Source organism: Haemorhous mexicanus (assembly GCF_027477595.1).
Source record: "Haemorhous mexicanus isolate bHaeMex1 chromosome 35 unlocalized genomic scaffold, bHaeMex1.pri SUPER_35_unloc_1, whole genome shotgun sequence".
NCBI classification, from domain to species: domain Eukaryota; kingdom Metazoa; phylum Chordata; class Aves; order Passeriformes; family Fringillidae; genus Haemorhous; species Haemorhous mexicanus.
This window is the reverse complement of record NW_026775987.1, coordinates 191,102-203,576: the sequence shown is the minus strand read 5'-3', so window position 1 is coordinate 203,576 and position 12,475 is coordinate 191,102. Positions and strand designations below refer to the sequence as shown.

Below are 12,475 nucleotides of genomic sequence, written 5' to 3'. Positions count from 1 at the left end.
TGTCCCCGTCGCTGTCCCCAGCACGTGGTGCAGTGCGTGTTCGTGGCCATCCGCACCATCGGGAACATCATGATCGTCACCACCCTGCTGCAGTTCATGTTCGCCTGCATCGGCGTGCAGCTCTTCAAGGTGACCCCGCGGGTCCCCACCCCCACCGAGGGGTCCCCAACCCCCCCCAGGGGTCCCCATCTGTCCCCCCCGAGGTGTCCCCACCCCTCAGGGGGCTGAGGGTCCCCCTGACCCCCCGATCCCCCCAGGGCAAGTTCTACAGCTGCACGGACGAGGCCAAGCACACGCCGGGAGAGTGCAAGTGAGCGTCACCCAAACACGACCCCGCGCCTCCAGCCCTGACCTCGGCCACCCCAGCGGTGTCCCCGTGGTGTCCCACCCCCTGCTGGTGGCACTGTCACACTGGGGTCTCACAGTGACCCCGTGGTATCCCTGTGTCCCCATGGGGTCCCTGTGGCTGCCCCAGACAGTGACAGTGTCCAGGAGGTGTCTCACCCTGGCTGTCCCCATGTCCCCATCCCAGGGGCACATGTCCCACCCCTCGGTGGTGGCAGTGTCCAGGGGGTGTCTCACCCTCGCTGTCCCCATGTCCCCATCCAGGGGGACATGTCCCACCCCTCGGTGGTGGCAGTGTCCAGGGGGGTGTCACATTCCTGGTGTACAAGGACAGTGACGTGTCCCACCCCTTGGTGGTGGCAGTGTCCTGTTGGCTCTGGGGGTCTCACTCTGGCTGTCCCCATGTCCCCATCCCAGGGGGACATTCCTGGTGTACAAGGACAGTGACGTGTCCCACCCGTTGGTGGTGGCAGTGTCCTGTTGGCTCTGGGGTCTCACTCTGGCTGTCCCCATGTCCCCATCCCAGGGGGACATTCCTGGTGTACAAGGACGGGGACGTGTCCCACCCGTCGGTGGTGGCAGTGTCCGGGGGGGTGTCTCACCTTCTCTGTCCCCGTGTCCCCATCCCAGGGGGACATTCCTGGTGTACAAGGATGGGGACGTGTCCCACCCCTCGGTGGTGGCTGTGTCTAGGGGGGTGTCTCACCTTCTCTGTCCCCGTGTCCCCATCCCAGGGGGACCTTCCTGGTGTACAAGGACGGGGACATGTCCCACCCCTCAGTGGTGGCAGTGTCCAGGGGGTTGTCACATTCCTGGTGTACAAGGACAGGGACATGTCCCACCCCTCGGTGGTGGCAGTGTCCAGGGGGTGTCTCACCTTCGCTGTCCCCATGTCCCCATCCCAGGGGGACATTCCTGGTGTACAAGGACGGGGACGTGTCCCACCCGTCGGTCCGGGAGCGCCTCTGGCTCAACAGCGACTTCAACTTCGACAACGTCCTGGCGGGGATGATGGCCCTGTTCACCGTGTCCACCTTCGAGGGGTGGCCCGCGTGAGTCCCCGCGGGTGGGCACGGGGACACCGCCACCCCCTCGGGGACACCCCCAGCACCGTGTCCCCCCTCCCCAGGCTGCTGTACAAGGCCATCGACGCCAACGCCGAGAACCAGGGGCCCATCTACAACTACCGGGTGGAGATCTCCATCTTCTTCATCGTCTACATCATCGTCATCGCCTTCTTCATGATGAACATCTTCGTGGGCTTCGTCATCATCACCTTCCGCGCGCAGGGCGAGAGCGAGTACCGCAACTGCGAGCTGGACAAGAACCAGGTCTGGGGACACGCTGGCCCCGCCATGTCCCCATGGACCTGCCGTGTCCCCATGGACCTGCCCTGTCCCCATGTACCTGTCTCCATGGTCCTGTGGTGTCCCCTTGTCCCTGTCCCCATGGACCTGCAGTGTCCCCTTGGCCCTGCCGTGTCCCCATGGACCTGTGGTGTCCCCTTGTCCCTGTCCCCATGGACCTGCGGTGTCCCCTTGTCCCTGTCCCCATGGACCTGCCGTGTCCCCTTGGCTCTGTGGTGTCCCCATGGACCTGCCGTGTCCCCATGGACCTGTCTCCATGGTCCTGTGGTGTCCCCTTGTCCCTGTCCCCATGGCCCTGTGGTGTCCCCTTGTCCCTGTCCCCATGGACCTGCCGTGTCCCCTTGGCTCTGTGGTGTCCCCATGGACCTGCCGTGTCCCCTTGTCCCTGTCCCCATGGACCTGCCGTGTCCCCTTGGCTCTGTGGTGTCCCCATGGACCTGCCGTGTCCCCATGACCCTGCCATGTCCCCATGGTCCTGTGCTGTCCCCATGACCCTGTGGTGTCCCCATAGCCTTGCAGAGTCCCGTGTCCCCCTGCCATCTCCATATTCCCACAGCAGCAGTGTGCATGGGGCAGTGGCATGGCAGTGGCATGGCAGTGTCCCCACACTGTCCCCACACTGTCCCCCCAGTGGCAGTGTGTGGGGTGGCAGTGGGTTGGCAGTGTCCCCATGCTGTCCCCACACTGTCCCCATGCTGTCCCCCCAGCGGCTGTGTGTGGGGTGGCAGTGGGGTGGCAGTGGGTTGGCAGTGTCCCCACGCTGTCCCCTGTCCCCCCAGCGGCAGTGCGTGGAGTGGCCATGGGATGGCAGAGGGATGGTAGAGGAGTGGCAGTGGGATGGCAATGAGGTGGCACTGTCCCACGCTGTCCCCCCATCGGCAGTGTGTGGGATGGCATTGGGGTGGCAATGAGGTGGCACTGTCCCACGCTGTCCCCTGTCCCCCCAGCGGCAGTGCGTGGGGCGGCAGTGGGATGGCAATGAGGTGGCACTGTCCCACGCTGTCTCCACACTGTCCGCCCAGCGGCAGTGCGTGGGATGGCAGAGGGATGGTAGAGGGGTGGCAGTGGGGTGGCAGTGAGGTGGCACTGTCCCCACGCTGTCCCCTGTCCCCCCCAGCGGCAGTGCGTGGGATGGCATTAGGGTGGCAATGAGGTGGCCCTGTCCCACGCTGTCTCCACGCTGCCCCCCATCGGCAGTGTGTGAGATGGCAGTGGGGTGGCAATGAGGTGGCACTGTCCCACGCTGTCCCCCCAGAGGCAGTGCGTGGGGTGGCAGTGGGATGGCAGTGAGGTGGCACTGTCCCACGCTGTCCCCTGTCCCCCCAGCGGCAGTGTGTGGGGCGGCAGTTGGATGGCAATGAGGTGGCACTGTCCCACGCTGTCCCCTGTCCCCCCAGCGGCAGTGTGTGGGGTGGCAGAGGGATGGTAGAGGGGTGGCAGTGGGGTGGCAATGAGGTGGCACTGTCCCACGCTGTCCCCTGTCCCCCCAGCGGCACTGCGTGGGATGGCATTGGGGTGGCAGTGAGGTGGCCCTGTCCCACGCTGTCCCCTGTCCCCCCATCGGCAGTGCGTGGGGTGGCAGTGGGATGGCAGTGAGGTGGCACTGTCCCACGCTGTCCCCTGTCCCCCCAGTGGCAGTGCATGGGATGGCAGTGGGATGGCAGTGAGGTGGCACTGTCCCACGCTGTCCCCTGTCCCCCCAGTGGCAGTGCAAGGGATGGCAGTGGGATGGCAGTGAGGTGGCACTGTCCCACGCTGTCCCCTGTCCCCCCAGCGGCAGTGTGTGGGGCGGCAGTGGGGTGGCAATGAGGTGGCACTGTCCTACGCTGTCCCCTGTCCCCCCAGCGGCAGTGCGTGGGGCGGCCGTGGGATGGCAGAGGGATGGTAGAGGGGTGGCAGTGGGGTGGCATTGAGGTGGCCCTGTCCCACGCTGTCCCCTGTTCCCCCAGCGGCAGTGTGTGGAGTGGCCATGGGATGGCAGAGGGATAGTAGAGGGGTGGCAGTGGGGTGGCAGTGAGGTGGCCCTGTCCCACGCTGTCCCCCCCAGCGGCAGTGCGTGGAGTACGCGCTGAAGGCGCAGCCGCTGCGCCGCTACATCCCCAAGAACCGCACCCAGTACCGCGTGTGGGCCATGGTCAACTCCACCGCCTTCGAGTACATCATGTTCGTCCTCATCCTGCTCAACACCATCGCCCTGGCCGTGCAGGTGGGGGGACACCTGGGGGGACAGGACAGGGGGGGACACGGAGGGGACGGTGCCAGACCCCCGTGTGTCCCCTCCCCCCCCCAGCACTACGAGCAGTCCAAGCCCTTCAACTACGTGATGGACCTGCTCAACATGGTGTTCACGGGGCTCTTCACCGTGGAGATGGTGCTCAAGATCATCGCCTTCAAACCCCGGGTACGCCGGAGGGGCGGCACGGGGAGGGGGTGACACAAGGGGGGTCACCGACAGGGGGTCCTCACCACCTTCCCCCCCACCCCAGCATTACTTCTGTGACGCCTGGAACACCTTCGATGCGCTCATCGTGGTGGGCAGCGTGGTGGACATCGCCGTCACCGAGGTCAACGTGAGTGGCCCTCCTTGTCCCCTGGCTGGGAGGGGTTGGCATTTTGGGGTGGTCCTGGATGTCTGGGTCTCTCCCTGGTCCATGTCCTCATGTCCATCTGTCTGTCTCCATCATCTCTGTCATGTCATCATCTCCATCTCCATCATCTCCATCTCCAATATTTCCATCTCCATCGTCTCCATCATCTCCATCTCCATCATCTCTGTAATTTCTATCTCCATCATCTCTGTCATTTCTATCTCCATCATCTCCATCATCTCCATATTTTCCACTCCATCATCTCCATCTCCATCATCTCCATCATCTCTATCACCTTCATCTCCATCACCATCATCTCCATCATCTCCATCTCCATCATCTCCATCATCTCCATCATCTCCATCACCATCATCTCCATTATCTCCATAATTTCCTCTCCATCATTTCCATCATCTCCATCACCTTCATCTCCATCATCTCCATATCCATCATCTCCATCTCCATCATCTCCATCATCTCCATCATCTCCATCTCCATCGTCCCACCTACCTGTCACAGAACGGGGGGCACGTTGGTGAGGTACGGGCAGGTGTCCCAGCTGGGGGATTTCTGGGGGGGGCTGTGCAGGGCTTTTGGGGTGCCCCTGACCCCCCTCCCCGCAGAGCTCCGAGGACAGCTCCCGCATCTCCATCACCTTCTTCCGGCTCTTCCGCGTGATGCGCTTGGTGAAGCTGCTCTCCAAGGCGAGGGCATCCGCACCCTGCTCTGGACCTTCGTCAAATCCTTCCAGGTGGATGGGGGGGACGTGCTGGGGGACACGGGGGACAGGGGACATGGAGGGGGGACCCCCAGCACCCCCTCGCCCCCGCTCTGTCCCCAGGCCCTGCCCTACGTCGCTCTGCTCATCGCCATGATCTTCTTCATCTACGCCGTCATCGGGATGCAGGTGAGGGGCCTGGGGGAGGTGGGGGGTCCCGGGGGGAGGTGGGGGTTTGAGGGGCGTGGGGGGGGTTTCCTGTAAGCCCCCGGCCACCCAGGCCCCCCCTGTGTCCCCCCCAGACCTTCGGGAAGGTGGCGCTGCAGGACGGGACCCAGATCAACCGCAACAACAACTTCCAGACCTTTCCCCAGGCCGTGCTGCTGCTCTTCAGGTGGGGACGGGGGGTCTGGGGGCCCTGGGGGGTCTGGGGAGTCTGGGGGGGGTCTGGGGGGGGTCTGGGGGGGGTCTGGGGGGGGTCTGAGGGCGTCTGGGGCACCTGGGGAGCTCTGGGCTTTTCTTGGGACTGTGGGGCTTCCTCTCAGTGAATCATGAAGGGGGTTACAGATCTGCCCCATGGGTACAGGTGTGTCCCAGGGGTCAGGGCAGGAGGCAGTTGTGCCTATTGTGCAGGGGTGTGCAGGTGTGCCCCATGGGTACAGGTGTGACCCAGGGGTCCAGGTGTGCCATGGGGGTGCAGGTGTGCCCCATGGGTACAGGTGTGACCCAGGGGTCCAGGTGTGCCATGGGGGTGCAGGTGTGCCATGGGGGTGCAGGTGTGCCCCAAGGGTGCAGGTGTGTGCCATGGAGTGCAGGTGTGCCATGGGGTGCAGGTGTGCCATGGGGGTGCAGGTGTGCCCCAAGGGTGCAGGTGTGTGCCATGGGGGTGGCAGGTGTGCCATGGGGGTACAGATGTGTGCCCCAAGGGTGCAGGTGTGCCATGGGGTGCAGGTGTGCCCCAAGGGTGCAGGTGTGTGCCATGGGGTGCAGGTGTGTGCCATGGGGGCACAGGTACGTCCCAGGGGTCCAGGTGTCCTGTGGGAGGGCACAGGTGTGTCCCAGGGGTACAGGTGTCCTGTGGGAGGGTACTAGTGTGTCCCAGGGGTCCAGGTGCCCTGTGGGAGGGTACAGATGTGTCCCAGGGGTCCAGGTGTGCCACGGGGGTACAGGTGTGTCCCAGGGGCCCAGGTGTCCTGTGGGAGGGCACAGGTGTGTCCCAGGGGTCCAGGTGTCCTGTGGGAGGGTACAGGTGTATCCCAGGGGTACAGATGTGTCCCAGGGGTCCAGGGGTCCTGTGGGAGGGCACAGGTGTGTCCCAGGGGTACAGGTGTCCTGTGGGAGGGCACAGGTGTGTCCCAGGGGTCCAGGTGTCCTGTGGGAGGGTACAGGTGTGTCCCAGGGGTCCAGGTGTCCTGTGGGAGGGTACAGGTGTGTCCCAGGGGTCCAGGTGTCCTGTGGGAGGGTACAGGTGTGTCCCAGGGGTCCAGGTGTCCTGTGGGAGGGTACAGGTGTGTCCCAGGGGTACAGGTGTCCTGTGGGGGGTACAGGTGTGTCCCAGGGGTCCAGGTGTCCTGTGGGAGGGTACAGGTGTGTCCCAGGGGTCCAGGTGTCCTGTGGGAGGGCACAGGTGTGTCCCAGGGGTCCAGGTGTCCTGTGGGAGGGTACAGGTGTATCCCAGGGGTACAGGTGTGCCACGGGGGTACAGGTGTCCTGTGGGAGGGCACAGGTGTGTCCCAGGGGTCCAGGTGTCCTGTGGGAGGGCACAGGTGTGTCCCAGGGGTCCAGGTGTGTCCCGTGGGGTGCAGGTGTGCCACGGGGGAGGCGTGGCAGGAGATCATGCTGGCCAGCCTGCCGGGCAAACGCTGCGACCCCGAGTCGGACGCGGGCCCGGGGGAGGAGTTCACCTGCGGCAGCAACTTCGCCATCGCCTACTTCATCAGCTTCTTCATGCTCTGCGCCTTCCTGGTGAGCCCTGGGCCCTGCCCACGCCCCCCAGGACCCCCGTGGGCATCCTGACCCCCCCTTGACGCCCCCCAGATCATCAACCTGTTTGTGGCTGTGATCATGGACAACTTTGATTACCTGACCCGCGACTGGTCCATCCTGGGCCCGCACCACCTGGACGAGTTCAAGCGCGTGTGGTCCGAGTATGACCCCGCAGCCAAGTGTGTAACTGTCCCCTTGTCCCCACCTGGGTGGGGCTAGGTGGTCAGGTCACCTGTGACCTCCTGTGCCCCCTCCCCAGGGGCCGCATCAAGCACCTGGACGTGGTGACGCTGCTGCGCCGGATCCAGCCCCCGCTGGGCTTTGGGAAGCTCTGCCCACACCGCGTGGCCTGCAAGGTTTGGGGGGGGTCCTTGGGGGGATTTGGGGTGTTCCTGGGGGGACCCACCCAGATTCACCCCCCTCCCGTCCCCTGCCCAGCGCCTGGTGGCCATGAACATGCCCCTCAACTCGGACGGCACCGTCACCTTCAACGCCACGCTCTTCGCTCTGGTCCGCACCTCCCTCAAGATCAAGACGGAAGGTGAGGAGCTGGGAGGGTCTGGAGGGGACAGGGGGACAGCAGGGGGTGACAGTCACGGCTGTGTGTCCCCCCTCCCTGTAGGGAACCTGGATGTGGCCAACAAGGAGCTTCGGGCTGTGGTGAAGAAGATCTGGAAGAGGACGAAGCCCAAGCTGCTGGACGAGGTCATCCCCCCGCCCGAGGGTGTGTGAGGGCCGTGTCCCCTCCCCTGTCCCCTCAGACCCCCGGCTGTCCCCTGACCCCCCGTGTCCCCCAGAGGAGGAGGTCACCGTCGGGAAGTTCTACGCCACCTTCCTGATCCAGGACTATTTTCGCAAGTTCCGGCGGCGGAAGGAGCGGGGGATGCTGGGCGCCAACGCAGGCCCCAGCAACGAGTGTGCCCTGCAGGTGCGACACCCCCCAGGGCTGGGGGGGGTCACCAGGTGTCACCAGGTGACCCCCGTGACCTTCCTGTGTCCCCCCAGGCCGGGCTGCAGACGCTGCAGGCGCTGGGCCCTGAGATGCGCCGGGCACTGAGTGACCTGGAGGGGGACGAGGGCGGGGACGCCCCTTCGGAGGAGCCACTCACCTACGCAGTGAGCCACGCCCACCAACCACACCCTACCCTTGGCCACGCCCACCGGCCTCACCTGTCCCACCCTGGCCATGCCCACAGGCCGCACCTGCCCCAAAGCCACCCCAAATGTCCCACCTGTGCCGTGGCCACGCCCACCGACCACACCTGTCCCAAAGCCACCCCAAATGTCCCACCTGTGCCGTGGCCACGCCCACCGACCACACCTGTCCCAAAGCCACCCCGAATGTCCCACCTGTGCCGTGGCCACGCCCACCGACCACACCTGTCCCAAAGCCACCCCGAATGTCCCACCTGTGCCGTGGCCGCGCCCACCGACCACACCTGTCCCAAATCCACCCCGAATGTCCCACCTGTGCCGTGGCCACGCCCACCGACCACACCTGTCCCAAATCCACCCCGAATGTCCCACCTGTGCCGTGGCCGCGCCCACCGACCCGCCTCTCTCCGCAGGCCCCCGAGACGCTCTACGGCTCCGCCCCCGGCTCCCCCCTGCTCTCGGAGCCGCCCCCCGTCCCCAGCCCCGCGCCCACCGAAGGGGAGGACCCCGCGCCCCCCTCCCACGGGGGAGCCCCCCGCCCTGGCGGCAGGTACGGGGGCGCTGGGGACACCCCGACCCCGGGCGGGGGCTCCCCGGGAAGGACGGGGGGTGCCCACGGCCCTGTGCGCAGGCGGCGCTCCGACGGGGGGGACCAGGACGAGGAAGCCCCGGCCGAGGATGTGGAGGAGCCGGGAGGGGACCCGGGGGACGTCAGCCACGACGAGGAGCTGGAGAGCTCGGCACCGCCCCGGCGCCGCTGGGTCGGGGACAGGTACCGCGACCCCCGAGTCCCTTGGTTGGGGACAACCCTTCTGGAGGGGTCCCTGCAGCTGGGGAGGGGGTCCCGTCAGTCTCAGTGCCAGCTGCCGGGACCCCCGAAAGGCGAGGGGGGTCTGTAACTGGGGAGGGGGCACTGGAGGGACCTGTCTTGGGAGGGGGTGATCCTGTCACCCCCTGACCCCGCTGGGGGGGGGGGGTGTCCCAGGGGATGTTCCCAGCCCCGACTGACCCCCCCCTTGTTCCCCCCAGGGCACCGGGACCCCCGCGCTGGGCGGCGGAGCTGCCCCGGGGGGGGTCGCTGCCGCTGCCCCCCCGGCACTTCGCGTTCGGCAGCGGCGCTCGCGAGGGGCAGCAGCTGAAACGGCGGCGGCTCCTGCCCCCCACCCCCGCGGGTACGGCGGGGCCGGGGGGCAACGGAAGGGCCGGGGCCTCCAGTGAGACCCCCGTGATCCGCGACGGGTCCCCGGTAGCCCCGGGAGGTCCCTGGGGCTGACGGCGGGGGCAGATGACCCTCCGTGGTGCCCCGATGGGGAGGGTGGTGTCCCTCAGTGGCCCAGGAAGGGTCCCTGATCGGTGGGGTGACCCCTCCCCGTGCCCACAAGTGCCCCGGAGGGCTCCTAAAGCCGGTGGTGACTGTGCCCGGTGCCCTCCGATAGCCCAGAGCGCTCCTGCCCGGTGCCCCTGAGGGTCCCTGGCCGAGGGGGTGACTCTGGCCGGGGAGGCGACCTTGCCCGGTGCCCCCCGGTATCCTGGAGGGTCCCTGGTCAGGGTGGGTGACCCTGCCCGGTATCCCGGAGGGTCCCTGGTCAGGGTGGGTGACCCTGCCCGGTTTCCCGGAGGATCCCTGGTCAGGGTGGGTGACCCTGCCCGGTTTCCCGGAGGATCCCTGGTCAGGGTGGGTGACCCTGCCCGGTGCCCCTGAGGGTCCCTGGCCGAGGGGGTGACTCTGGCCGGGGAGGCGACCTTGCCCGGTGCCCCCCGGTATCCTGGAGGGTCCCGGGCCAGGGTGGGTGACCCTGCCTGGTATCCCGGAGGGTCCCTGGTCAGGGTGGGTGACCCTGTCCGGTTTCCCGGAGGGTCCCGGGCCAGGGTGGATGACCCTGTCCGGTTTCCCGGAGGGTCCCTGGCCGAGGGGGTGACTCTGGCCGGGGAGGTGACCTTGCCCGGTGCCCCCCGGTATCCCGGAGGGTCCCGGGCCAGGGTGGGTGACCCTGCCCGGTTTCTCGGAGGGTCACAGCCGGCGGCTGACCCTGCCCGCTGCCCCCCAGGCCGGAAACCCTCCTTCACCATCCAGTGCCTGCGGCGCCAGGGTAGCTGCGAGGACGAGCCCATCCCGGGCACTTACAACCCCTCGGGCCCACCCGGTCCCGCCCGCCCGCAGGTACTGCTGGAGGTGGGACAGACAGACGCGGGGTGGGGGGGACACGACACACTCTGACAGTGTCACCCCCGCACTGACCCCCTCCCGCCCCCAGGGCTACGGCAGCTCCGAGACCTGGCGCCTGGGGGGCTCCTCGCAGGCCTGGGCGGCCCCGGCCCGCGGGCACGTTCTGTACGCGCCGCTCATCCTGGTGGAGGGCGCTCCGGCGGCGGCGGCGGCGGGCGGCAGCCTGCCCCCCCTCAACCGCTGGTACCCCCCCGCGCCGCTCCGCCTGCGACCCTGCGGGCCCCACGAGGCCCTGGCCCGAGGCTCGGCCGACAGCCTGGTGGAGGCTGTGAGTGGGGGACACGGGGGGACATGGGGGGCACCTCGAGGGACGTGGCTTGGACAGCAATCTGGTGACAGCCATTGGGGGGGGGACATGGGGTGACATTGCTCACTGGCAGCCTGGTGGAGGCTGTGAGTGGGGGACATTGGGGGCACCTTGAGGGACATGGCTTGGCCAGCACTCTGGTGACAGCCATTGGTGGGGGGGGGACATGGGTGACATTGCTTGCTGACAGCCTGGTGGAGGCTGTGAGTGGGAGGACACGGGGGGCACCTCGAGGGACATGGCTTGGACAGCAATCTGGTGACAGCCATTGTGGGGGGGGACATGGGGTGACATTGCTTGCTGACAGCCTGGTGGAGGCTGTGAGTGGGGGACACGGGGGGGACATTGGGGGCACCTCGAGGGACATGGCTTGGCCAGCAATCTGGTGGAAGGCATTAGGAGGGGACATGGGGTGACATTGCTCGCTGACAGCCTGGTGGAGGCTGTGAGTGGGGGACACGGGGGGCACCTAGAGGGACATGGCTTGGCCAGCAGTCTGGTGACAGCCATTGGGGGGGGGGACATGGGGTGACATTGCTCACTGGCAGCCTGGTGGAGGCTGTGAGTAGGGGGACACGGGGGGACATGGGGGGCACCTTGAGGGACATGGCTTGGACAGCAATCTGGTGACAGCCATTGGGGGGGGGCATGGGGTGACATTGCTCACTGGCAGCCTGGTGGAGGCTGTGAGTGGGGGACATGGGGGGCACCTCGAGGGACGTGGCTTGGCCAGCAATCTGGTGACAGCCATTGGGGGGGGGGACATGGGGTGACATTGCTTGCTGACAGCCTGGTGGAGGCTGCGAGTGGGGGGACACGGGGGGGGGGACATGGGGGGCACCTAGAGGGACATGGCTCAGCTGGCAGCCTGGGGGTGGCCATTCATGGGACTTGGGGTGACATTATTTGGCCAACAGCCTGGTGGAGGCAGGGTGGGGGGACACTGGGGACATCCCATGGCTTGGCTGACAGCCTGCTGGAGGCAGTGAGGGAGGGGACATGGGGTGACATAGAGTGACATGGCTCAGCCAGCAGCCTGGGGGAGGCTGTGAGTGGGGGGACATGGGGGGACATAGAGTGACATGACTCAGCCGGCAGCCTGGTGGAGGTCATTAGTGGGGGGATTTGAGGGGGACATGGGGTGACATTCGACCGACAGCCTGGTGGAGGCTGTGAGTGGGGGGACATGGAGTGACATTATTTGCTGACAACCTGGGGGGGACATGGGGTGACATTGCTCAGCTGACAGCCTGGTGGAGGCCATTAGTGGGGGGACATGGGGAGGACTTGGGGTGACATTACTCGGCTGGCAGTCTGGTGGAAGTAGTGAGGGGGGACACTGGGGACACCCCACGGCTTGGTGCAGGCAGTAAGGACAGGGACACAGGGGGACATAGGCACGCCCCCAGCGCCTCCCCCTCACCCCCACCACCCCAGGTGCTGATCTCGGAGGGGCTGGGGCTCTTCGCCCGCGACCCCAAGTTCGTGGCGGTGGCCAAGCGCGAGATCGCGGACGCGTGCGACATGACGATGGACGAGATGGAGAGCGCGGCCGCCGACCTGCTGACCCGGCGCCGCGCCCCGCCCGCGCCCGCCGTCTACAGCGACGAGGAACCGCTGCGGCCGCCGGCGGAGGAGGAGCTGGCGGACGAGATGGGCTGGGCCGGCGGCGTCTAGAACCCGGCGCCGGGGGTTTAGAACCCGGCACCGCAAGGGAGGGCGGGCCGGCTCTAGAACCCGGCCCCGTGAGGCCGGCTCTAGAACCCGGCACTGCAAGGGTGG

At 67.0% G+C, this 12,475-nt stretch overlaps 1 protein-coding gene across 1 annotated transcript in view; it reads left to right on the top strand.

Annotated features, from left to right (window-relative positions):
* LOC132322702 (voltage-dependent L-type calcium channel subunit alpha-1F-like) overlaps positions 1–12,475 on the top strand; it is a 45,003-nt gene extending 32,528 nt beyond the window's left edge. The window contains 25 exon segments of the mRNA XM_059837403.1: positions 22–129; positions 258–310; positions 1,251–1,397; positions 1,475–1,676; positions 3,760–3,918; positions 4,003–4,113; positions 4,199–4,282; positions 4,820–4,840; positions 4,924–4,999; positions 5,002–5,051; positions 5,142–5,207; positions 5,321–5,412; positions 6,824–6,983; positions 7,056–7,183; positions 7,264–7,360; positions 7,443–7,545; positions 7,627–7,728; positions 7,802–7,932; positions 8,010–8,120; positions 8,573–8,709; positions 8,791–8,931; positions 9,189–9,331; positions 10,208–10,320; positions 10,415–10,654; positions 12,131–12,475. Coding sequence (XP_059693386.1) covers positions 22–129; positions 258–310; positions 1,251–1,397; positions 1,475–1,676; positions 3,760–3,918; positions 4,003–4,113; positions 4,199–4,282; positions 4,820–4,840; positions 4,924–4,999; positions 5,002–5,051; positions 5,142–5,207; positions 5,321–5,412; positions 6,824–6,983; positions 7,056–7,183; positions 7,264–7,360; positions 7,443–7,545; positions 7,627–7,728; positions 7,802–7,932; positions 8,010–8,120; positions 8,573–8,709; positions 8,791–8,931; positions 9,189–9,331; positions 10,208–10,320; positions 10,415–10,654; positions 12,131–12,370 — 3,015 coding nt within the window. The 3' untranslated portion in view covers positions 12,371–12,475.